The following is a 26,463-nucleotide window of genomic DNA, read 5'->3' on the forward strand; positions in this document are numbered from 1 at the left end:
GTGATTACAAAGAAATGGAAAAATGGGATGTATTAACGACTATTGCGATATCTCCGTTATTTGGCCACCTACGCCAACCTACTTTGCATCATTGTAAAGACGGGATTTTCTACTTTCATCGTCAGACTTTGTTTTTGGAAGGTCCCCAACCAAAGCTGTCATATTCGTCATTATTATTAAAATCGCAAAAATGAAAAGTTGTGTTCTATTAGTGGCTATTGCGATATCTTCGTTGTTTGACCACCTACAACAACCTACTTTACATCGTTGCAAAGGCGATATTTTCTACTTTCATTAGTAGGTTCTGCTTTTGGCATACCCCCTACAGAAGCTGAGATATTCGGTTTGGAAAAAACATTGTCTTTTTCTCCAAAAAAGTTTTTTGCCCATTCCGACCCCTAAATATTATCGGACCATCACCAAAATAAATAGGCTTCTTCCCCTGCGGGACCCCCATCAACACCCAAAATATGGTGACGATCCGATCAAAATTACGACCTGGGATGTATTACCGCCTATTGTGATATCTCCGTTATTTGGCCACCTACGCTAACCTACTTTGCATCATTGTAAAGACAGGATTTTCTACTTTCATAGCCAAGTTTTGTTTTTGGAAAGTATCCAACAAAAGCTGTGTTATTCGTCATTAGAATTAATATCGAATAAATTAAAAGTTGGGTTCTATAAGCAACTATTGCGATATCTTCGTTGCTTGACCACCTACGATAACCTACCATACATCGCTGTAAAGGTGATATTTTCTGCTTTCATTAGCATGCTTTGCCTTAAATATACCCCTTATAGATACGGAGATATTCGCTTTGAAATAAAACGTTGACTTTTTCCGCAAATAAGCTTTTTGCCCATTCCGACCCCTGAATATTATCCGACCATCACCAAAATCAATAGGCTTCTTCCCCTCCGGGACCCTCATCAACGTCCAAAATTTGGTGACGATCCGATCAAAATTGCGACCTGTAGCGTGATTACAAGGTTTAGATGGACAGACGGACGGGCGGACTGACGGACGAACACACATAGCCAGATCGACTCAGCTCGTCGAGACATTCATTTTGGTATATATAAGTATGGGTCTACGACCATTATTTCGATGCGTTACAAACTTTTTGGCCAAAACCAACTTATAATACCCTCCCCACATAGTGGTGTAGGGTATAAAAAGCTACAGAGGCAGTGATACCAGATTTGTCGATTTATAGGCATTTTGACGATTTTTAGTCAAAAAAAGACAGAAATGAAGATTTAAGCCTAAAATGACGATTTTTGTTATGGCAACTTCTTCACATTCTTATAAATATCGTGGTAAAATATTAAACACAACTATATATAAATCAACCACATCTAGTTAACTAGGCGTGCAGCTCTAAAACACAATTTTTAAGATTTTTTCCAAGAAAACTTCCAGTCTTTTATAACAGAACATTTTTCATTTGGAAAGACACATTTTAATCTACTTTCGGTAATAATAAATAAAAATTAATGGATCAAAGAAATTCCAGCTTAATTTCAGTTTATGTAGGCGAATGTTTAAATAGGGAGGCAAAAGCAAAACGGTATTTTGACCCGTCATAATTATGTTACTTTTGGCGACACTGCTCAACAAAATTTAAAAAGTTGAATGTTTCAACCGAAGTTGTTTTGTTTCTAAATGAAATCGGCGAGCTATTTTCAAATCTGGTCACGGGTTTTCTCCATCAGCTCTTGTTCTTGAGATATAGCTCAAAATCGGTTTTTACGAGTTTTACCCAGAATTTCGTTATTTTCGGATACAAACAAATATTTTTTGCGGGGTTTTCGACACTAATATATTAAGAAGATGTTATATGCTCAATACAAAATGTTTTTTGAAAAAATTACGGCGAATATATATCAAAAAATATAGAAAACATACGATGAATCTTGTAAAAATTGCATATTTTGAGTACATTAAGCTGTAATTACGTCATCGGGGGAAGTCATAGGAGCTTCATATGGCATTCCGGATATGCTCAGGGTGTGTACTATATAGTCCTGTATTCAAATATATAATATAAAGTTCATAGCGCCCACGATTCGCCCATAACCTAAAAATCGTCATGAAGACTGCTAAAGGGAAATATGAACTTTATATTAAATATTTGAATACAGGACTATATAGTAGACACCCTGAGCATATCCGGAATGCCATATGAAGCTTCTATGACTTCCCCCGATGACGTAATTACAGCTTAAAATACTCAAAATATGCAATTTTTACTAGATTCATCGTATGTTTTCTATATTTTTTTGATAAATATTCGCCATAATTATTTCAAAGAACGTTTTGTATCGAGCGTACAACATCTTCTTAATATATTAGTGTCGAAAAACCCGCAAAAAATATTTGTTTGTATCCGAAAATAACGAAATTCTGGGTAAAACTCGTAAAAACCGATTTTGAGCTATATCTCAAGAACAAGAGCTGATGGAGAAAAACCGTGACCAGATTTGAAAATAGCTCGCCGATTTCATTTAGAAACAACAACAACTTCTGTTGAAACAAAAGTCGTGTTGACCAGTGTAATTAATCGTACCTTTTGGTACCAAAATTAATTGCTTTAGCTAAACTATTAACTTTTAAAAAACCAAACACACAATTTTTTCAAACTTGTCAAAATAATTATGCCAGACACTCTATATTTGTGGGCTTAATAAGTACCCAATAATCTTGCCTTTAGACGCGGAATTTTAAAAATATAATTTTTTTTTTAAAAATTGGGCTGTTTCTGACCTATAAATAAATACAGTGGCTCCAAGCGAAAGTCGTACACCTAATGACATTTTTTTAATTGACTTATATCTCCAGCACAAAAAGGGATATGAAGAAAGTATTTACGCAGCTTTATAGTGTATTTAGTCGACAATTTAGAAACACGATATAATAAAATAATCAACCCGTTTACATTGTTATAAAATTAAAATATCTGAAATACTAAGAATTTTAGGACCAAGCGAAAGTCGTACAGCAATTATAAAGACAAAATATTTATTAATATAAATCGTCCTTCGGCATATTTCTGGTTTCAGTTGAATTCTGCAATCGATTTAGAATATTTTTGACCAGTTTTGAACAGCTGAAGTTTAAAATATGTCGCTGTTTGTTTGGAAAATCTCTCCTATAAAGATGTCTGGAAGTATAAGTCTTCTGGAGACATTTTCCATTTATAGAACCACTATAGACGATTTATTGTTCAAGCTTGGACTACAGTCCAGCCAACCCATGTTATTGAAACAATTATTTAATACCAGTGGTCGCAAATAATAAGCTTTTATGCTTGAAGTCAGAGTTTTGGCAGAAAGAACAATGCTTACCTTGACCAATACATTATTCGACAGGTAGTGAGAACTAATTTTAATTATAAAATCTCACAGTTTGATTCCCAATGACTTCAGAAAAATTATAAAACAAAGATTCAAATCTGAAAGATAAGCCCCACACACCCACAAATACACTGATGCGTTATGTTCTATTATTCGTGTATTAGACATGAAGCAATTTGTGGGATTTTTCACAATGTAATGTCAGGTTTCGGACAGAACTTGTTGGATCTATGAAAATTACACTCTTTTAAGAAAATTTATGCATTCATCGCTATTGTTTTGATATTCTAAACATCGCTCTTGGATAAATTTATGTATAGCTTTTTTGCGACTTTTTTTTATCACCAATTGACAAGGTATTTATGTTGTAAAAATTTGAGTGCAGATTGGAAAAATAAGCTTCCAAATATTTTTCTCAATCGATTAGAGTGTCGGGACACTAAAAATGAACTCATTTTGCACTTCGTGTATTAAACTATCCAAAAGAAAATATTGTTTTTTTAATGTTTTAGTTATTTTAAATATTTCATATGGGTTTTTTTTTCTTATTAGTAGACATCAAGGTATTGAATAGCTTTGCAGTTTTAATTTTCGATATCTGCTGAATCTAAAAAAAATTGTTTTTGTAAAGTTAAACAAATAATTTTCTCATGTTGTTTCATAAAAATAATTTTTATTTCATTTTTACGCTTCTTTCCCATTTAACCTGATACAAGTTTCCAGAATGGACCCTGTCAATTGTAAAGAAGCGCAGATGTTACGCTAAATCGATCGTAGGATTTAACAAAAAACAGGAACATGTACTAGAATTAATTATTTTAACAAATAGTTTGTCTTTATAATTGCTGTACGACTTTCGCTTGGTGCTAAAATTCTTAGTATTTTAGCTAATTTAATTTTTCAACAATGTAAACGGGTTGATTATTTTATTATATCATGTTTCTAAATTGTCGACTAAATGCACTAAAAGGCTGCGTAAATACTTTCTTCATATCCCATTTTGTGCCGGAGATATAAGTCAATTAAAAAAATTTCATTAGGTGTACGACTTTCGCTTGGAGCCACTGTATATGATGATCGGTGGAACCGCTAACGCTTGTCACAAAACTTTGCAATATTTTTCAACACATACTTATAAATATATCACCAATATTTTTGAAAATTTAACATGGCTTAAACCAAGGTTTATCCTTTTAAAACACGCGAGTTGTGATTGTATATTATACAAATTAAATACTTTTGGATAAAATTAAATGTTTTAAACTGTTGCTTTTTGTTTGGCTTTAGGTCAGAATGAATAAAAAGCAGTGGGTTTGTTTTTTATTTAATTTTTATTGTACCAATATTTCGACTTTCTTTGAAAGTCATCATCAGGGATTTTCACTTTATACAAGAAAAAACAAATAACAAAATTTGTATAAATATATAAACACCAAAACATAAATTATTAAACGATAATTACATTTAATTTTATCTTTCTGCACAACAAGCTGTCCGACACATCTTCTTTCTGACTTGAGTATTTTCCAACTAAAGTTTTTTATTGTATTTTTCTATTGTATTTCTGTAAATTTGTGCACAGTGTTCTGTGTCCATCTTGTAATTTATTCTCTTCTCTACTGGCACGTTGATGATATGGAGCATTTCAAGCATGTATCTGCGTTTTTAATTTTGTTCTTGTGTTAAAATTTGTACATCCTTGAAATTTGGAGTATGCCCCGTAGTTGCACAATGTGCTGCAAGAGCAGTTTTCTGTTCCAAAGGTTTGTGTTTCGCTTTTTGGTCAGACTTATGACCACTCATCCTAGTTTTTAGCTTCGTCTTAGTTGTGCCAACATATACCTTGGGGCATAGGTTGGTCGAGTCACCATTACATTTGATTTTGTATACAACGTTTGATCTGTCTTCGATTGGAACTTTCATTTTTGTGCGGCTAAAGAAATTGTTGTTGGTATTGTTGCTTTTTGTGGCCAGTCGGTATTGTTGATGATTGTAAAGATTTGAATGAGAAAATCTTTCGGAAAATCCTGGAACGTATGTACATCTTTTATAAACTTTTTCGACTTTTTGGTCCGAGTTATTAACTTTTGGGGTGGTTGCATGTTTGATCATCTCGTTAATTGTTCTGTTGGGAAAATCATTCATTTTCAGTATTTCCCTGATTTTCTTCTTGTTTCTTGTATGAAATTGCTTATCACTGATATTTAAGACCCTTTTGATGAAATTTGTCGCGGTGTTTATTTTAATACTTCGTGGATGTTTCGAGTAGTAATTTATTAGTCTACCCGACGCTGTTGGTTTTTGATACCAATCCAGAAAAAGTACGTTCCCCTGTCTATATATAATGGAGTCTAGGTAAGGTAAGCAGTTATTAATTTCACGCTCCATCGTGAACTGTATTTGTTTATTGAATCCATTCAAACACTTTAGTGTTTTGTCTACGTGGTCTTTGCTTACTATACAGAAAATACAGTAAGCCAAACAAACAAGTTTTTAAAAGAGAATACACATGTGCTTATACTCAACGCTGATAAGGGAGGAAAGACGGTGGCCATGGAAAAAACTGATTATGAGACAAAAATGCAACAGATACTCAGTGACATGTGCACCTACAGGAGGTTAAGGAAGGATCCAACGTCAGGATTGCAAGAGAAATGCAATGAATTGACAACAAAATTGTTCGAATTAAAAATAATTCCGGAGATGGAAAGAAACAAATTACTTAACAGAACCTCTGTTCCTCCAAAGATATATGGTCTCCCTAAGATCCACAAAAATGATATTCCCTTACGTCCTATATGTTCATTTGTTAATTCTCCAACCTATGAATTATCTAAATATTTGGCCTCAATATTAAAGGTCCTAACAGTGGACTCAAAATACAACATAAAGGACGCTGTGGATTTTAAAACCAAAATTAATAACCAACACATTGACAATAGTGAAATACTAATCTCTTTTGATGTAGTGTCTTTATTCCCTAGTGTTCCAGTAAATCTGGCAATAAACACAATAAAGGAGAAGTGGCATATATTAACGGAACATACCAAAATACCCCAAAACCTTTTTATAGACATGCTCACCTTATGTATTAAGGATTCAAGATACTTTCTCTATGAAGGAAAGATATTTGAACAACAAAAAGGAATGCCGATGGGTTCACCAATATCTCCCATCATTTCGGACATCGTTATGGAAATACTGTTGGACGTAACCATGGATGAATTGATGGTGAAACCAAGGTTACTAACAAAATATGTCGACGACATTTTCTGTATAGTAAGCAAAGACCACGTAGACAAAACACTAAAGTGTTTGAATGGATTCAATAAACAAATACAGTTCACGATGGAGCGTGAAATTAATAACTGCTTACCTTACCTAGACTCCATTATATATAGACAGGGGAACGTACTTTTTCTGGATTGGTATCAAAAACCAACAGCGTCGGGTAGACTAATAAATTACTACTCGAAACATCCACGAAGTATTAAAATAAACACCGCGACAAATTTCATCAAAAGGGTCTTAAATATCAGTGATAAGCAATTTCATACAAGAAACAAGAAGAAAATCAGGGAAATACTGAAAATGAATGATTTTCCCAACAGAACAATTAACGAGATGATCAAACATGCAACCACCCCAAAAGTTAATAACTCGGACCAAAAAGTCGAAAAAGTTTATAAAAGATGTACATACGTTCCAGGATTCTCCGAAAGATTTTCTCATTCAAATCTTTACAATCATCAACAATACCGACTGGCCACAAAAAGCAACAATACCAACAACAATTTCTTTAGCCGCACAAAAACGAAAGTTCCAATCGAAGACAGATCAAACGTTGTATACAAAATCAAATGTAATGGTGACTCGACCAACCTATGCCCCAAGGTATATGTTGGCACAACTAAGACGAAGCTAAAAACTAGGATGAGTGGTCATAAGTCTGACCAAAAAGCGAAACACAAACCTTTGGAACAGAAAACTGCTCTTGCAGCACATTGTGCAACTACGGGGCATACTCCAAATTTCAAGGATGTACAAATTTTAACACAAGAACAAAATTATAAACGCAGATACATGCTTGAAATGCTCCATATCATCAACGTGCCAGTAGAGAAGAGAATAAATTACAAGATGGACACAGAACACTGTGCACAAATTTACAGAAATACAATAGAAAAATACAATAAAAAACTTTAGTTGGAAAATACTCAAGTCAGAAAGAAGATGTGTCGGACAGCTTGTTGTGCAGAAAGATAAAATTAAATGTAATTATCGTTTAATAATTTATGTTTTGGTGTTTATATATTTATACAAATTTTGTTATTTGTTTTTTCTTTTATAAAGTGAAAATCCCTGATGATCATGGTTTAATAAGAAAGGTTAGCCAAAGCTTTATGTCAATTTAAATTTTTTCATTCGAGTATTCCTAAAACTTCAAAACAATAAACACAAACTGTGTATGTGTGTGTGGTGTTTGAATAAAATGCCAAACAATTTTAAAAACAATCGAATTCAATGATTTTTAAAATTATTTTTGGAACATTTGTATGGAAATAATTCGTCAGGTTATCATTGAAACAAACATTTTATCATATCCACAACTTGATTATGCGGAGAAACATTGGTCCTTCGTTCATTTTTCGCGATTTTTATAAAATGCTCAAAATTGGTGTTGTAAACAAACCCACTTGTTGCTTAATTTTGAAGTTTTAGGAATTCAGGAAAAACAAGGGTTCTATAGATTTTTTTCATTTAAATCTACCTCTTTACTTATACCATGCTGATGATGACTTTCAAAGAAAGTCGAAATATTGGTACAATAAAAATTAAATAAAAAACAAACCCACTGCTTTTTATTCATTCTGACCTAAAGCCAAACAAAAAGCAACAGTTTAAACAGTCCAAAGGTCAACTATAAAAATAAAAATTAAATGTTTTAGACGTGGCAAAAAATATTGGCCTTAAAAGATAATTTGCGTGGAAGCTGTGGCTATGTTTATGTTAAGAAATGGGTAAACATAGGTTGAAGCCAACTTGTCTTTTATGGTTTTCTCTCGATTTTTGAGAAAACCACTATTTTCCGGAGTTTCCTGTCAAAGTAAAAATAGAAGCAAACTAAATAAGGATAATCTCACTAATGTATTACTTTTCAAAATTAAATCGGCTTCTATCTTTAAATGAGGCTGACATTTTGAAGCCAGTTTTCCACTGTTTTTTTTGACATTTTCTTCTAGTTGCGTTCCGCAAACAGGGTTTTCAAAAAATCATTTATATGATTGTAGTACTTGCTATTCTGAATTATTTGATACGTAGATCGTAAATGTAGTCTGCACAGCTTCATAGAAATCTGCATCCAAATGAGGAAATTTTGTGCGAACATTTTTCTAAAAAACCGTTTTTTGGGTCTAATAGTTGCAATTGTCATTCATACTCTATTGCACATTTTAGTTTAAGTTCCGGATCTAATAAAACATTCCCCGTGAAAATCCATCTACTAAAACGTAAGTTACGAGGAATTCCAAAGTATCACCTAAATTTGTTTTTGAATATATCGCGTATTTTGAATGAGTTAAGGTCCAAAAATTATATCAGACCCTATTACAAGGTAATTCCAATGTTTCTGCATGTAATTTTTTTCCCCCTTGGAAATAGGTGAGGGAGGGGAAATCCATAGGTATTTCTTCAACGATAGCTCAGGATACCGTTTTATGAGCAGTGGAGAGAGAAAAGAAATCAAAGAAAATAAAAACACAAGCAATATCAGTTTAAATATTAAATAATATGCTTGAAGTTTATTGTGGTTCTTTTCTTACAACAAAGATTACCTTGTAATCGGGTGTGGCGACAGAGGCCGGTTAGTAGCAACAAAGACCCAGCAAAATTAATTGGAAGTGATTCCATGTGAAATCATGATTTCACTGGTTCTTTTGCATGAGTGCGAACGGAGTCGTGAAATATCCGATCTTTTTCATCGAATTTTCATGAGTGCAATTGAAGTCTTGAAAGATCCGATCTTTTTCATCGAATTTTCGTGAGTGAAATTGAAGTGGTGAAAAATCCGATCTTTGTCATAATATTGTCATGAGTCTAAATAAATTGATAAGTACCCGCACAATAAATTATCAAATACTCATGTACCCGAATAATTGTGTACTTGCAGAAGTAATTGTTAAAATAAAAATAAAAGTCAGATAAAAGAGATCGATAGTGGCAAAATTTATATATTTTAATTAAAAATACAATGTAAATTGATATAAAACAAAATAAAAATATATTTTGTGTTTGGAAACCTGTTTCATTTTGTGGAATTAAAAATATGAATAAAAGAGTCCCGGGTATAAACCACGAGCTCCACCAGCCGACCAACACCAATATAGTAAAACATATCGAGCTGCAATTATTGAGTTGGCTGGGCCATGTCAACAGGATGGATAAAGATGCCACCGGTATATTTATACGAGCCATTTGACGTTACGCCACCCGAGGGAAGAACAAAACTCCAATGGAAAGACCAAGTTGAATATGATGTCACAAAATATGGCATCCAAAAGTGGAGAAGCATAGTAGAAGATCGTTGCGCTTCGAAATATATTCTTAGTTCGGATTATGTAACAACATGTTCTGTTTAGAATAAAAGCCATCTAAATAAGTATAAATGAGACCACCAAAACATGGTAATGATGAGCCTATATATCAATAATATAATTTATCAAATATTGGAAAAACGGAACCCCAAGTTGAAAGAAATATCTTGCAGCCATCGTAAGAGATAAATAAGATATTGCAGATTAATATAATATATAATTATGAAAATTACATTCTTATTAATTCAACAAATTACATAATTGTATTGCAAATTGTATTTATGATTGGCGAAAATCCGGATCCAAAGCATTGGTGTAAGAAGCCATGACAATGAACTGCTGCAAGATGCCATGACAATAAACTGATGCAAAATGCCATGACAATGAACTGGTGCAAGATGCTATGACAATGAACTGGTGCAAAATGCTATGACAATGAATTGGTGAAAGTGTGTGTCACTCCCTTGTAAATGTCATTCGTGATTCACCTAAATTTTCACCTATGACATGTCACTTGCACCCATGATTCAACTCATGATTTGTCATCGAACATTTTGCTGGGGATTACCAATTGTAATCTGGGGTGGCGACAGAGGCCGCGTAGACGTTAGAGTTAAATCGCGACAAGTTAAAGCTTCAAAGGTTGGTCGACCAGTGAACGCAGAGGTTCTTGCAATCGCAGAGGAGTGCAGCGATCGCAGAGGATCTGAGTCGATTTATACAACTACATTTACATATTCCAATGAGAGAAAACTCAACAACCACCGCTCGTTGGCATCTGCGCTCTACGATGTCCGCAGAGGGAACGTGCAGAGGAGATGCTTGATGACGTCAATCAGCATCCGTGATCGACTGAGCTTGGGAAGTTGAGTTCGAACGTATCAAACTTATACATTGTGAAAACTATAAACTTTATGAGAAAACTCAGGAAGTCGTATATTTAGCGAAACTCTTGAGCATATGTTATCCACAATAACAACTTCAAAGCGCTCTAGGATCTCAAAATTGTTGGTCCCACTGTATTTTCTGGGGTTTTATAAACTACCAGACTGAAAAACTCAAAGAAATCTACGAGGGCCCGCTTTAACGAGCTATACGCGAAGTCTGATCTTAAATAAAGGCAATTAATCCACAAATATGTTCATATTTTGTCAAAAAGATATCATGGACAACCAAAGACGTTCAATAAAGCAACAAAATTTAAAATTTGTATTGCTTATTCTATAAATTTTACGGTAATATCAATATTTCATTGGGGTGTATGTACACTTTTTCCCTATTAATTTTTTTTTTTTAATTTTTATAGAATTTATCGTTATTAGTATTATGGAATATATTTTTGTTGTATTTAATTTTGTTCATTAGGTATATGAAATAGAACTATGTACTTGAATTTTCATAAAAATGTTTTCTTACCCTTAAATCTCGAGATTTATAGGGTGTATGTAAACTGTTTTGGTTGACTGTATCTTCTAAACCAAGGTTGTAACTCTCGTCCTAAAGAATAATAATAAGAATGTTTTGTATTTGTTGTATTTTTCATCATACTGTCGATAATGCAGTAATATTTACTTATTTGGAATAACTGTAAATTCAATTTGATTTGTTGTTGGCTATTTCTAGTTAAAATATAGGCTTCACGGCCCGTCGTGTGGCTTTGCGTTGCATTCATAAATGCAGTAAGTACTCCGTGCCGTGTGGCGCAGAATTTGTCAAATTTGTGTAGAGTTACCGTTTCTGTTTTTTGTATATCTCAATTTTTTGATAAACTAACATGAAGACAAAGAAGTCATGTGTGGCCACACGGACATTGTCGAAAAAGACATATAATTTTACTGAATTTATGAACGCACACGATGCATTAATTTTGTTTACTTATTGGAATATTGTTTCTTTTTTTGTTAATCCATAACTGTTGCGATAATTTACTCCATTATATACACAATCACTAATTGTAGTCTCTAGTTCTGAAATCCACTAGATACAAAAAAAAAACATAAATAGAGGTCGTTTTGTTAACGTGTAATCTTTCTTTTGACTCGTAAAATTCTAGGTTATTTTGTTAAATCTTCATTTATTCTGTAATGAAACTTTTGATGGTCCTAATATTTGCTGGATTTTAATTCACCACTAAATACCTAAAGAATGCATTTATATTTTATATGTATCATATCTTTATCATATCTGTTTGTTGTAAACTTTATTTTGACGCTCACTGTACCTTGAATGTACTGATATTTTTATATTTTAGAAATATTAAATTTACTTACCAGTTCTGTAATCAATATCAAAAAAGTCGTCATTAGATATAGTATATATTAAATTTCTTTGCAACGGACTCTCCGCCTGTATATTTACAGGTAGTGTAGAAAATAGTTCAATATCTTCCTTCACACGAACAAAATAGAATTGTTTGTTGAATATTGGCATTGATCTGTCAACAATCTATAAAAAGAAATAAGTATTATAAGAATAATAGTAATAACAATAATAATAATAATAATTGTTTAAGTTAGAAACTCTCTATTGGTATTTTCACTACAAATCTCCAGGGAGCCTTTGTTCGCCTAGTTCGGATCGCAGAGAGGCCTCCCTTCCTTAAGTGTTCTCTACAAACCCTCTGAGAAACTATGTTCGCTTACGGCGGACCGTAGGGTGATATTTCCAATCATTGCCCTACAAATCTTCTCAGAGACTATGTTCGCTCAGTGCAGAATTTCACTGCAATTTCTCCCTGGAACTATATTCACTCAGTTCGGATCGTAGTGAGAACTTTCCAATAAGCAGTGATTGCCACAGCCTTGATTCACTCTCGGTCTTTATACACAAAACACTTATAAGTCATCTCTTCACCAGTACGGAAGTACATCTCGGTTTACTCGCGAATTGTAACGCGTCTCACCCACACCAGGTAAAGTCATCAGCACTTTTCGCCTAATAAATCACCTACACTCTATTGTTATTATTATACAAACTAAAAACCTTTGTGTTTTATTTCCTCTCCTTTTATTTATCGGTAACACTCGGGTTTATATCACCATTCTCATCTCCACAAACAACAACTATTCTCTGCGGCCTTTCTGAGCTATCACCTAAACATTTGGTCCAGTCGAGCCGGATAAGTTCCTTTGGATTTTGTTGTTGTCCACTTAAACATTTCATCCAATCGAAACGGATCAGTGGACAACTTACACGGTGTTGTTTGCGCTAATCGGAGTTTTTGTTCTCTTCTTCACCACACAAAAGATTCCCCAATCACCCCTCACCACCATCCTCATCATCAAACCATCACACATTATCACCAACAATAAATATTCCATCAAAAAACATACCAGGTATGTAAATTCAGTGTTTTTCATAAGTGAGCAAATCGCGAGTGTTAAATTTTTATCTCTTTTCTCATAAAAAATATTTCGGTTACTGATCGACTTTAATTCACCCTATCGGTCGGCAATTACAAACAAATTCGGTTTAAATCTTCATACAGTCCACACACTAAATCATTTTATAAAAATGCTCACCAAAATACGGTTGCATTCACCTTGAAATATTAGAAAAATATCGTTTATTTTGTGAATTTAATAAATCTAATATAAAGCATACTGTGTTTCTTTATTATTCACAAACAAGTCAACAAGTGTAGTGATCGCCAATACGTGTTGTTGTTATATTATCTCGGTTTATTTTCTCACTATCCCTACATCCATAATTATTCCAAAGGGAGAGCCCTTTAGTAAGAATTGCAATAATAATAATAATAATAATAATAATAATAATAATAATAATAATAATAATAATAATAATAATAATAATAATATTAATACAGTCGGACCTCGATTATCCGTGATGGTCGGGACCGGAGGCATTACGGATAATCGATTTTCCCGGATAATGGAGGCAATGCTTTTATGCAGTTTTTGAACATATTTTGAAGTAAAAACGGCATAATATCGTACAATAATATGAAAATCTGGAATTTTTTTTAAGTGTGCTACGGCAATCCCCCAAAATTTTAAAAGATATTTAATATCATCATCATCAGATTTATCTGAATCATAAATACACAAACTGTGAATTACGGTAGAATTTCCAGTTTTGTTTGTTTACCTTTTGTTTGCTTAATCAAATTAATTGGAAAGTGTTCTTTTAATATAATAATAATGATAATAATAATAATAATAATAATAATAATAATAATAATAATAATAATAATAATAATAATAATAATAATAATAGTAATAACAATAATAACAATAATAATAACAATAATAATAATAATAACTATTATAATAATAATAACTATTATAATAATAATAATAACAATATTAATAATAATACGTATTATAATACGTATTATTAGGGTAATAGCTTAAATGCAATTTCTGTGACCATAATTGTTCTTCTTTACACACTACGCGACGTACAAAAATATTCACCTTCTTCTCTGGTATTCCCCAAAAACGTTACGTTCGACATCCCTTTAAAAAAACCTCTATGAGAACATATAATATTTTCATTTGTTTAATCAAATAATTTTGTTCTACAAAAAATACATTTTACGTTTTGTTTGGCTTTTGTTTCCGAAATTCAAAACATACCAAAAATGTATACGTTCTATTAAGTTGAATTTGATCAACATTAAATTGTATACGAAGTATTCATAAGACTACATCTGTTCTATTTTGTGGTGAATAATGCTTTGGTTGTACGGCCGTATTTAGCATTCTTTGAACTTACACAATGAAAACATTTTAAATGTACCCAGTAGGCAATTGTTTGCACATTTGGAATCTGTAAATACATATATACGAGTAAAGCAGAAAAATGTTTGTACGTTTGTTTGTTTAAAGTTAATGGACTCAAAAACGCTGAACCGAACTTTCTGAAAAGTGTATATCACTACATGGCTTGAGACTCCGCGTTGATCCGGAGATATAGCACAAGAATCGGATGTACCTCCAAAAAAATTTATATTTTCATGCAAATATCTATAAAATGGTAACAGATAATGTCTCCAAATGTTGGATGTGTAAAGGAATTTGGTCTAGAAATAAATTTGCCAAATTATATTGAAATCGGTTCAGATTTTGACATAACTCCAATATATATTTTCAGCCGATTTCATGTATTTTATGCATTAAACACGCTATGTATGTCCAATTTCAATGAAATTTGGAATGTGTGACGGAATTGGGCATATAGAAATTTGCCAAATTATATTGAAATCGGTTCAGATTTGGATATAGCTCCTATATATATTTTCGTCCGATTTCATGTATTTGATACATCAAACACGCTATATATACCCTATCATAATGAAAGTTGGAATGTATGACGAAAATTGGCCTACAAATAAATGTATTAAAATATATTTTACCTTATTCGGGGTATCGAAGCGCACCGGGTTAGTTAATATCACTGTGACGCAAAATGGAGGTGAAAATCTTGGGCAGAGATAATTCCTTTTGGGAATGAAAACCCATGGTGAATATATTAAGAATCCCGAAGGACAGATCCGCCGTGAGTCGACCTTCCAAGTTATGGCGTGATTAAGTTTCTGCTAAAGACCCTGTAAGGCATCTGAAAATACCGTTATATTTTTGTTAACTGTTGTTTTATCTTATTTATAAGATGATATGTCTTCATTCAAATTGAATGAGGATTATTTTCGTAGAGAATTTCGACCTTCTAACTCGCTTCCTTCAATGTCCTTTTCGTCCTTTATTTTAAGAACCGCTATAAAAGTACCACAAGTTGATGTTTTCAGCTTCGAAATGTTATGCAAAAATGTCGCTCAGAATATTTTAGGTACGGTTGTCATTGACAACTAATCGATTTTGTTCCATTTTCATGGTCATTTGTGATATTTTCCATTTTTTGCCTCAGAAAAAAACTATGTTTTGTGAATTCCGTGTATTGGAACAACCAATAAATAAGGAATATACAAAAAAAAAACAAGATATAGTCTTTTCCTGAACAAAAATCGGGTAAATGCACATATGAAAACGCGACTATGAAAACGCGACAATATCGATAAGTTGTCAATGAGAACCTTACGAAAATAATCTTCATTCGATTTGACTGAAGACATGTCATTTCACAAATAAGCTAAAACAACATTTAACAAAGATATAGCTCTAATTTCAGAAGCCTTACAGGGTCTTCAGCAAAAATTTCATCACGCCATAACTCGAAAGTTCGACTCACGGCGGATCTGTCCTTCGGGTTCTTAATATACTCACTAAGGGCTTTCATCCCCAAGAGGAATTATCTCTGCCCCAACATTTCGGTTTACAGTGTAATGAAATTCTTTGTTTAAGATATGTATATAAAATAAAGTATTACAAATAACCAACAGGTAATGCAACTTCCCAGTGGAAAATTTGAGAATTTATTACATTTGGAATATATTTAACGCATTATAAGAATTACTTAACACAATTAACCAAAAACAAAAAAATGAGCGAGTACTTCCACTTGGCAAACATTTTAAATTGATTTCCCACTGTGTATTTTATTTGGAGTTTTTCGACCTTTCAATTTTTAGTTGGCAGTTGATAAATTAATTAAGCTCGAGGTCATGTTTTTTGATTTATATAAAGTGACTGTCACTGAAAATGATGCAACATTAAAGTTAAGATTTTTTAACAATTCGAAAAATAATTTTGTAGGATAAAAGTTGTCTTTAAGATGGCACCAAAATAATCGATTAATAACTTCCAAATTGTTCGCTTTTCATGCCATTTTTGTAATCAGAATTGTGGAATAATTGGTTCCCTATCGTTTTCAGTAGTTTTGTCATTGATTCCGAAAGAAAAAAAATATGATCCTGACGTAATTTTGGCATGATTAATATCCCTTTGTAGGCAATTTGGCTAGAAAATTCTAGTTTTTGAAGTTCTTTTTCCAACAAATGACTATAAAAAATTATTGAGGGTTATGTCCAGGGTACGTGGAAACAATTTAACGATATATGGAAAGTCCTGTATCAGTCAGGCTTGGCCCCTATTAGACTAGCCTTCAACGGCATTGCCCTGATAGGGTGTAAAACAAAAGTTTTTGCACATTTCTTTGAAAAGAGTTTAGATACATTGTTAACAATCTCGTGATCATGTTTGCTTTTATAAAAACAAAAATTCCAATACCCATTGTTGCTATTCAAAGCCTAGCCCAGATTTAACTGAGACTTCCTGTAATAACACCGTGGGACAATCAGACAATTTGCGGACCTTTCTTCCTCCTAGAAAAACAGCCTTCAACATTGAAAGCAAAGAGTGAGATACTCAATATAAAAAATCGATGAACTTCTAAATGCAGTAAATACTGAAATGAATGTTATTCGCCATCCTAGCCATTATACCAGGTGACTTAAGTCTAACTGAACCAAAATTAAAGAATCTTCAAATTTTTTAATAAAAATGCGATTACAATAAAAGTCAAAAAATGGAATTATTTCTATATGTTTTATATTTGACCTCTGTCGACAATTTATTTAGTACTTATTGGAAGCTTTGCTGTACTTCTTGATTACCCGGTTACATTTTTATAATACGCCGAATAGAAGCAGAGATATTTGTCAATAAAACAAAAACTTCAAAATTTAAAAATTTGGATTGTTTAGCGTCTTCTGCAATATCTCTGATGGTTAACCTTCAACGAAAAAGTTAAAAGGAATAGAAGGTTCAAATTTCTATATACAGTTGAATATATTTTATTCGGACCTCTAATACCTGGTTGCATCGGTTAAGCGGAATGCTGGGCATTCGGGTTTGGACCTCTATTAACCGTACTTTACCTCTATTATCCGTGCTTCATAATACTCCCTTTATTAACAGTTTTTTACCTCTATTATCAGTGCACAATATTATTTTGTAAAATTCTGGGATTTCCCTTTTTATTTGGAGTTTAAGTAAGCGTTACACTAAGAAAAACTCAAAATCCAAAAGTTTATTCGCAACATACAAATGTTTGCGACAAGAAAGATTTAAGTGAACTCCAATTTCAGGTGAGTTCGCACAATCTTATAAATAAAATTTCATTATGAATTTCAGGCGAAATGATTGCTGAAAAGTCTATATATTTTCATGAAACTAAACATAAATCTGAATTGCATGAAATTCACAGGCTCAAAGCAATAGACGGTGTCGATTATGAATCTGTCACTCTTCTACTCTTTTTGTAGAGGATTTATGCGAATATATTCAGTGTGAAATTCTGACAGCTGAACAAATTTGTAACTCTGACGAAACAAGCATACTTAAGAAGTCTTTGCCACAGGCTACGCTAGTTACTGGTAAAGAATTATGTATGCATCAGTGTACAAGACAAGGAGAGAAGGAGACAGGAGAGAATAACCGTCTTGCTTTTTAGAAATGCAGCTGGGACACACATTTGTAAATTGATGGTAATAGGAAAAGGTGTCAATATGACATGATTTCGCCAAGTCTTTGAATATCAAGACGGCTTTGTGGATAGAACAACCTGCTGTCCCAATATGACGAAGATGACAATTGTGATGCTGTTATGATCTGACCGCCTGGATGTTTAATAGATGACTTCTCAAAGTTTATAGAGTGTGATGATAATGTCGCTACCTGTGCTATTGTAACTGATGCTAACATAATGCGAATAACTAACAAAAGTAAAGAAAAGAAGCATGGAGTTTTCTATTGAATTTTCTTGAAAACAATAGTATTTCAGAAATTTCAAAGCCACATGTAATCCATCGCATACATACAAATCTACTCAAAAAAAGAGTACAAGCGCAATTACTTTCAAGAGTTTTAAAATTATATTTATATGAAATCTTAAAAACTGTATGTAGTATGATATGCATCTTTATGATAAACATCAATAAAACACCAAAATTAATTAAATTAAAAAGACTCTATTAACCGTTTTTTTTTTTGTTTATCCGTGCTGCCATCAGTCCTGAGCGAGACCGATAAGCGAGGTTCAACTGTATATTTTTTGAGTTGTTCTACAGTGAAATAAATCGTTGACCGCCAGCGTCATTGTGATTTGAATTGTAATATCCTGTTTGCTTCGCAGAACAGTAAACAACACGTTAGTATCTTCAGTATATTTGTTGTGTTGTGTGTTTTGTGCCATCTAAAACTCAACGAGTTACAGCTTATTTTCTAGAAGTTTGCCATAAATCAACAAAATAGTTTTTTGAGTTTATTGACCACTAAAACATGCTTAAATTTAGTCAACTGGCAGTCGGCAACGTAAAACGTGATTTGTTTGGAAGAAATTCTTCAGTTTTGCATTGGCATAAACATTTAAACATATCTACAACTCGATTGTGTAGAGAAATCAGGACATTTTATTTATTTTCGCGTTTTATAAGATATTAAAACAAGTGAGAAAAGGCTATAGTCGGTACGGGGCCGACTATGTGATACCCTACACCACTACCTCTGTGCATAATCGTTTCACTCGAAAACATTCCCAGCTAAATTTATTTGAAGTTGTTCTATGTAAAGTAGTGATTGAATAGCTTTTTTAGAAGCAGTCCACGCAGAGTCATGAAAAATGCATTCCGTTCTTCACATTTTGACAATGTCCGATTTGAATCCATTTCATAAAACTTTCACATTTTAGCAATGTATTTTGTAATGTATTGTATCTTTATTTTTTCATAAACGTTACAAATTAAACTCTTACACTAATGTAAATATTTGTTTCGAAAAAATAAGATTTACAGCATGATTCATATGAATCATCTGCTGGAAATTTGAGTTCTTATTTATAACTAGTAATTAAATTCGTTTATTAACATTTTTCTGTACTTTAAAGCCTCATTTAAATAGTTGTATAGACTATACCAGGAAATATCTTCACCACATTTAGTATGAAAATAACTTCAAGTTCATTAAGCTGAATTTTCTGAAAATATGTTTTTCTCAACATGTTGAAAATCGGACAGCGACCAAGGAAATGTGTAATTGTTTCTACTTCTTGCAAATTACACAGAGAACAGATTTTTTGACTTTCTGATCGATATGTGGAGCCATTTAAATTTAACATACTTCCTCTTGCACGCATTATCATAGATATTTGATTTTGGGTGTAATTATTACAACAATAAACAGGACCAATATCGTAATTTAGTCTTTTATAAATTCTAAAAGTTGTATTCTGTGCATTAGTAATATTGACAAGAAATATTGTTCCACGCACGTTTGCTTTCAGCTGCAGTTTCAGCACGCGTATCATTTTCTGAAAGCATCCTTTTAAAATGCTTGTACCAGGAGATATTTTTCCATAATTTTTAAGGTGAGTTTATATGGCAAACGATGACCTTGCATTTCAAATAAGCATTTTGCTATATATTTCAGATGTAGAGCGTATGTATAGAAGAATCCTTCCTCATAACCTGTTTCAAGGGCCAGAATATAGTTTGGTGTATGTTCTGGCAATTTCAAAATTCTTTTAATAAAAAATCGATATAGTTTGTTTACTTCCTCAATGTAAGTATATCCCCATATTTGGGCACCATAGCTTTGAATAGATCTGCAAATTGAGAGAAACATTTTCCATTTTGCAGGTATAGAAATATTGGGTTTTGCAATGAAATCTTTCCAGGTTAAGTTCAGACACGTTTTTGATGCATTTGTTTTATATTCGATGTGTTTTATGAAAGAAAGTCTGGGTGTTAATATTATACCAAGATACTTGTATTCGTTTACAATCCTGAGATACTCTCCTTTGTACAACCATTTCTTGTTTTCCGCCAATCTACCACTCCTTCTAAAAACCATAATTTCAGATTTTGTTTGATTGACTTCCATACCGCACGTATCGCTATATCTCGATAGATTATTTATCATTGCCTGTAAAGTTTCGACATCATCTGCCAGTAAAACGATATCGTCTGCATACATCAGCAGACGTATATTAATTTCATCCACACAAAGACCACCTCCTAGAAAATCATGTAAGTCATTAAGGTACAGTGAAAATAGCACAGGCGACGAAAGACATCCCTGTTTAACTCCATTTCTTGATTCAAACTGTTTTGATAAATCGGTGCCCGTCCATACAGATGATTTGTTGTACATATACAGATTTTCTATAAAGCGAAAAATTTTTGTCGACAGGCCTCGGTTATGTAGTTTGTATATGAGGTATTGTCTTGGGATCGTATCGAACGCCGCTCTAAAGTCGACAAAAATGCATATACCTCCTTTTTTTCTTCCAACTTAATGTTTATTATTGATGTAAGATTAAATACATTATCGACAGTCGAATATCCTTGCCTAAATCCTGCCTGTTATTCTGGTATTAATTATACCCATCATCAATTTGGCAATACAATTCATATAACTTATACCGCGATAGTTACTCGGATCGTTAATATCTCCCTTTTTGTATATTGGATATATCACATTTGTTCGAAACATATAAAAATCTTCACGGCCATTCAAAATTTGAGAATATTGATTACATAACCTCGTGAGAAACTCGTCTGTCGCGTTCATAAAAAAACTCGTATGTTATTCTATCTTCTCCTGGGGCTTTATTCTCCTTTAGTTTGGAGGGTTGTATTTTAGCATTTTAGCAATGTTGGCATTTATAATGACTTTTTGCAAATAAAATTCTTAAGAATACAAGAAAAAATTTATTTTATGGTATTTTAATTACTTAGCAAAATGTTTGTATCCAAAAAGATAATCGTGGGTGCAAGAAATGTCAGCCTGCATCTTTGTATGTAGCCAAAAAAGTAATTGAATCATGAGTGTCTTTTTACGTGAAAGAAGTCAAGATTTTTACAAGGGATGCAGCTACGATGCAATCAATTTTAGATGACCCTATGCAAGAAGCATTTTAAGATGTTTTTGGGTATTTTTGAGTACACTGTGCAACACTGAAAACGCAAACAACTTCTAGTGGGCATTTTCTGAAAGTACATATTAAGACTTAAGACTATTGGGTTTCGTGTTTTTAGATCGGGTTTGGATTTTATGGCCTCATCTATACCGGGCTGAAAATACCCTTTTTTTTCTTTTGATCCGTGCTTTATCTCAGAAACTAATAAGAATTTTGCTTTGCGCATCAAAATTGATAAAATATAGGAAAGATTACATAATTTCTGGAATTATGGTCAGTAACTGCCAAACTATTGAGAGTTGAACCAAGTAGCCTTTCGCAAAATTTTTCCAAATAATGTCCTCAGCAATTCTTCAGAACATTCTGAAACTATAAAACACTTATTTGATGTTATTTAGGCGGTATTTCATATTATACTTTCTACAGAACATATTTCAAACAACGTTCACACAGGCTGTTTATTCTCACATTTGAAATTTCAATGTATTGTTGATATATTTATCAAATTGTCGTTGAAAAATATGATAGAAACAATGCGATAGAGGAACTTTACAACAATGATATGTTCTGAAGAGTGGTGTATTACATTCCAGCGAATATTTTTCCCAAAGATAACATTAAAAAAAATTTGACGCTATTCGAAATATATACAAATCACGGAAATTTTAGATATATTATAAAATTTGAGGCAGTAAATGAGTTTATTCGTGTTCATTATGTTTCCAAATACATGCTTCTTGTTCTTATCTACAAATTTGATGCAGATGTCATGGAAAGATTCGTATTGGTTTCAAAGATATAGCCCCGATTTTCTTTAAAAAGTCAATATTTAGCCATGTTTATTAATATTAAATATTGGTATATCATCTTAAAACTTGAGGGACTGTGTATTTATCACTATGCAAGAATCATCACAAATTTTGAGCATGATTGGGCATGCTTAAGTATCATTTCGATGTTAAAACCATATCAATACATACCAATTAATAGTAACACTTAATGTTGTATTAAAAAAATCAATGTAAAACAAGATATACCCTTGGTCTGTGTGATTTGAAAATCTATTTTTCAGAGAAAACTATGTATTTAGATTGTTTTCAGAATTCTGTGCCCTCTTATTCGACGTATGAACTTGCCGAAAAAATATGGATTTTGATTAAAGTTCACAAGGTTTCGGAGGTACCCGAAGGAATGGAGGTACCCGAAGGAATGGACGGATGTACTCCATTTTGTAAGTGGGTCTTATTGGGGGAGTTATTACTGTCGATAGATTTTGCACCCACCACTCATTTCAGTCGATCACTGTTTAATTTAGAGCCATTATACCAGGAAGCATGGACTTGCCCACGAAAAACATGATATCGCTGTAAACAGGATAACAAGGACTACCTTCGGTAAAAATTTCCAAAGGATCCTCGGACAGACCTTAAACTGCACTTATACAAAAATGTTGAACTTTTGTGAGGTAGGTACCCTAAGAAGTGCATCGATATGGCCTAGTTTCGAGTTTAAACTAAGTTTGGACAAAATATTACGAGATCCAAAGTTTGAACCAAATCGGTTGCTCCGTTTATGAGATATCGCGCGTTACATGTTATTAAATATTTTGGAACTTTAAAGGGGGAGGTACCGGAAGGAGTGGACCGATGTACCATGTTTACTCTATCTAAGATTCGGAGAAATATTATGATATGCAATGTTTGGACCAAAGAAGTACCGAAAATTGTAGGGTTAGGGGGTTTAATTAACAGAATTTGGGCCCTTTTCCAAATTCTTCATTTAGAGGTTATAGCTTTGTTCGTTTACTTTTTTGATGGTAAGGGTGGTAAAAGAGAAAAGTGTCAAAATTGCTCTCTCATGAACATTTTTACCAGAAAAGTAACGGAACGGAAAAATGGTAGATCTGGCAGCAATGTCAAAAAGAAACATAAAAATCAATTTTCGTCTTTTATTTCACAGTTTTTAATTTAGTTTTGTCAGAGTTTGACTTTTTCTTCTGTTTTTCGTCCATTTTCTTTTTCATTGTGAAATAATCGACAACCAAAAGTCGTGGTAGAAGAGAAAGCCATTTTCGCTCTCTCTCCACTCTCACTCTCTTAAAAATTGCTTCCAGTTTTGCCACTTTTCGGGGTTAAGGAACGCTTTGCAGGTTAAAAATGGTAACAAATGGTAACCTCAGGTAAGTAAAGGAACACAGCTTATGTCACAAAATTGGTTACACCATGTACATCCGCAAATTTCCGCAGCTAACTTATACATTTTTTAAACCTTGACAACTAAATCTAGAGAAAAATGCTAATGAGGCGGCGGAGATCGGTAGCGATACTAGTGGCTGTTTTTATTAATACACAAGGATCACTATGCACAGATGAAATTATATAGAAAATAAGCTCATATCTTGAATAACAACTTCCATTTTAGAAATCGTTATATATATTTGATTTCACTTATATTTTTGTTTTATTTGTAAAGCACTTTATTTTTTCCGTTTTCAACGCACTATTTTTAAGAATGAACACATATGTTTACGATGCTCCCAGCAGAATATACCGTTATAAATGGTCAAAACTTTGTTAGTACAGTGAATTTTGGTATGTTTATAACACTTTAACGCTCATAAAAGTGTTATACGCAGACATAACATTTTTCATTTTTGTCCTATGGGTGCATCCACTGTGCGATCGAACTATTATCAAACAAACATGTTCTACAAAAACATGAGTTTGGTAGTCATTTGCACGAATTTTAAATATTAATTAAAATATTACTTAAAAGTTACCACAACGCTTTTAAATAATTTTTCCAAATGGCCGTGAGGTCTTCTCAAATCAGTGAAAAGTCCTCGCTTAATCTATGTTAACTTCTCCCATATCCTCAAAATGCTTGCTTTCTACAAAGAACTAATGCAAAATGTGTGCTTAAGAAGCAAATTAGATAGTATCCTCACTGCACCATATCCTTGTAAAATTCATGACTTCTTTCGCGTGAAAATATGTAGTCCGAAATCACTTGCACTCATGATTCATCTAATTATTTAGCTACAACCAGTTTGCTGGGTTTCTTTTAGGGAGATACGAAAGTTTTCACCTATATGGCTTTTATATCAAATGACTTAAGGCGAACTGAACCAAAATAATTAATATTTAATTTTATATTTGACTACTATCGACATCACCAAAATCAATAAGCTTCTACCTCTGTTAGAAAATTTCGTGATGATCCGATCAAAATTCCGACCTGTAGTGAGATTTCAGAAAAAGTGGAAAAAAGGGATGCATTGCCGACTATTGAGATATCTCTATTATTTGACTACCTACGCCTGCCTACTTTGCATAATTTTACAGAGGATTTTCTACTTCTTAGGCAGGCTTTGCTCTTGGAAAGACCCCAACCAAAGCTGTGATATGCGACATTATAATTAAAATCGCAAAAATGAAAATTTGGGTTTTATTTGCGACTATTGTGATATCTTCGTTGTTTAACCACGTACGACAATATCGTTGTAAAGGTGATATTTTCTACTTTCATTGCCAGGTTTTGCTTTTTGCATACCCCTTGTAGACGCTAAGATATTTGCTTTGGAATAAAATGTTGACTTTTTCTCAAAATAAATTTTTTGCTCATTCCGACTCCTAAATATTATGCGATCATCACCAAAATCAATAGGCTTCTTCATCTGTGAGACCCCCATTAACCCTCAAAATTTCGTGACAATCCGATCAAAATTGCGACCTGTAGCGTGATTTCCAAAAAATGGAAAAATAGGATGTATTACCAACTATTACGATATCTCCGTTAGCTGGTCACCTACGACGACTTGTTTGCATCATTGTAAAGATGGGATGTTCTACTTTCTTAGTCAGGCGTTGCTTTTGGAAAGTCCCCAATCAAAGCTGTGATATTCGTCATTATAATTAAAATCGCAAAAATGAAAAGTTGGGTTTTATTTGCGACTATTGTGATACCTTCATTGTTTGATCACCTACGAGAACCTGTTTTACATCATGAGAAAGGTGATATTTTCTACTTTCATGGTCGTTTTTGGTATACCCCATATAGAAGCTGAGATATTCGCTTTGGAAAAAAACGTTGTCTTTTTATCCAAATAAGGGTTTTGTCCATTACGACCCTAAATATTATTCGACCATCACCAAAATTAATAGGCTTCTTCATCTGTGAGACCCACATCAACATCCAAAATTTCGTGACGATTCGATCGAAATTGCGACCTGTAGCGTGATTACAAGGTTCAGATGGACAGACGGATAGACGGACTAACACACATAGCCAGATCGTCGAGACATTCATTTTGATATATATAAGTATGGGTCTACGACCATTATTTTGATGCGTTACTAACTTTTTGGCCAACACCAACTTATAATATCCTCCCCACATAGTGATGTAGGGTATAAAAAGTGTTATAGTCAAACATATAGTCAAGTCTGGCAACTCTTGTTGTGTTTAGCTGTGTTATTTTTGTGTTCTGCAAAGTGAATAATTTATTATAAAATTTTATTAGTTTCAGTGTTTATTTCGTGTGTGATTTACGGAAATAATAAAAATATAGAATTATTCGCTTTAGTGTTCAGTTAAGTTCTGTTTTATATCACATTAGTTTAAACAGATAAGTAAAATTTAAATTTGTGCCTGTCTCGGTGTTTCTAAGTGATTA

General features: G+C 33.0%; 1 protein-coding gene across 7 annotated transcripts in view; it reads right to left on the reverse strand.

Moving 5' to 3' along the window:
* The window catches only part of kug (FAT atypical cadherin kugelei), a 651,494-nt gene that overhangs the window by 235,559 nt on the left and 389,472 nt on the right, over positions 1–26,463 (reverse strand). For all 7 annotated transcript variants that reach the window (XM_073986279.1, XM_073986278.1, XM_073986280.1 and 4 more), the window contains one exon: positions 12,224–12,398. In XM_073986279.1, coding sequence (XP_073842380.1) covers positions 12,224–12,398 — 175 coding nt within the window. The remainder of the gene's footprint in view (positions 1–12,223; positions 12,399–26,463) is intronic.

The sequence above is a fragment of the Musca autumnalis genome, unplaced genomic scaffold (genome assembly GCF_047663935.1).
Source record: "Musca autumnalis isolate F117 unplaced genomic scaffold, ASM4766393v1 scaffold_4, whole genome shotgun sequence".
NCBI lineage: Eukaryota > Metazoa > Arthropoda > Insecta > Diptera > Muscidae > Musca > Musca autumnalis.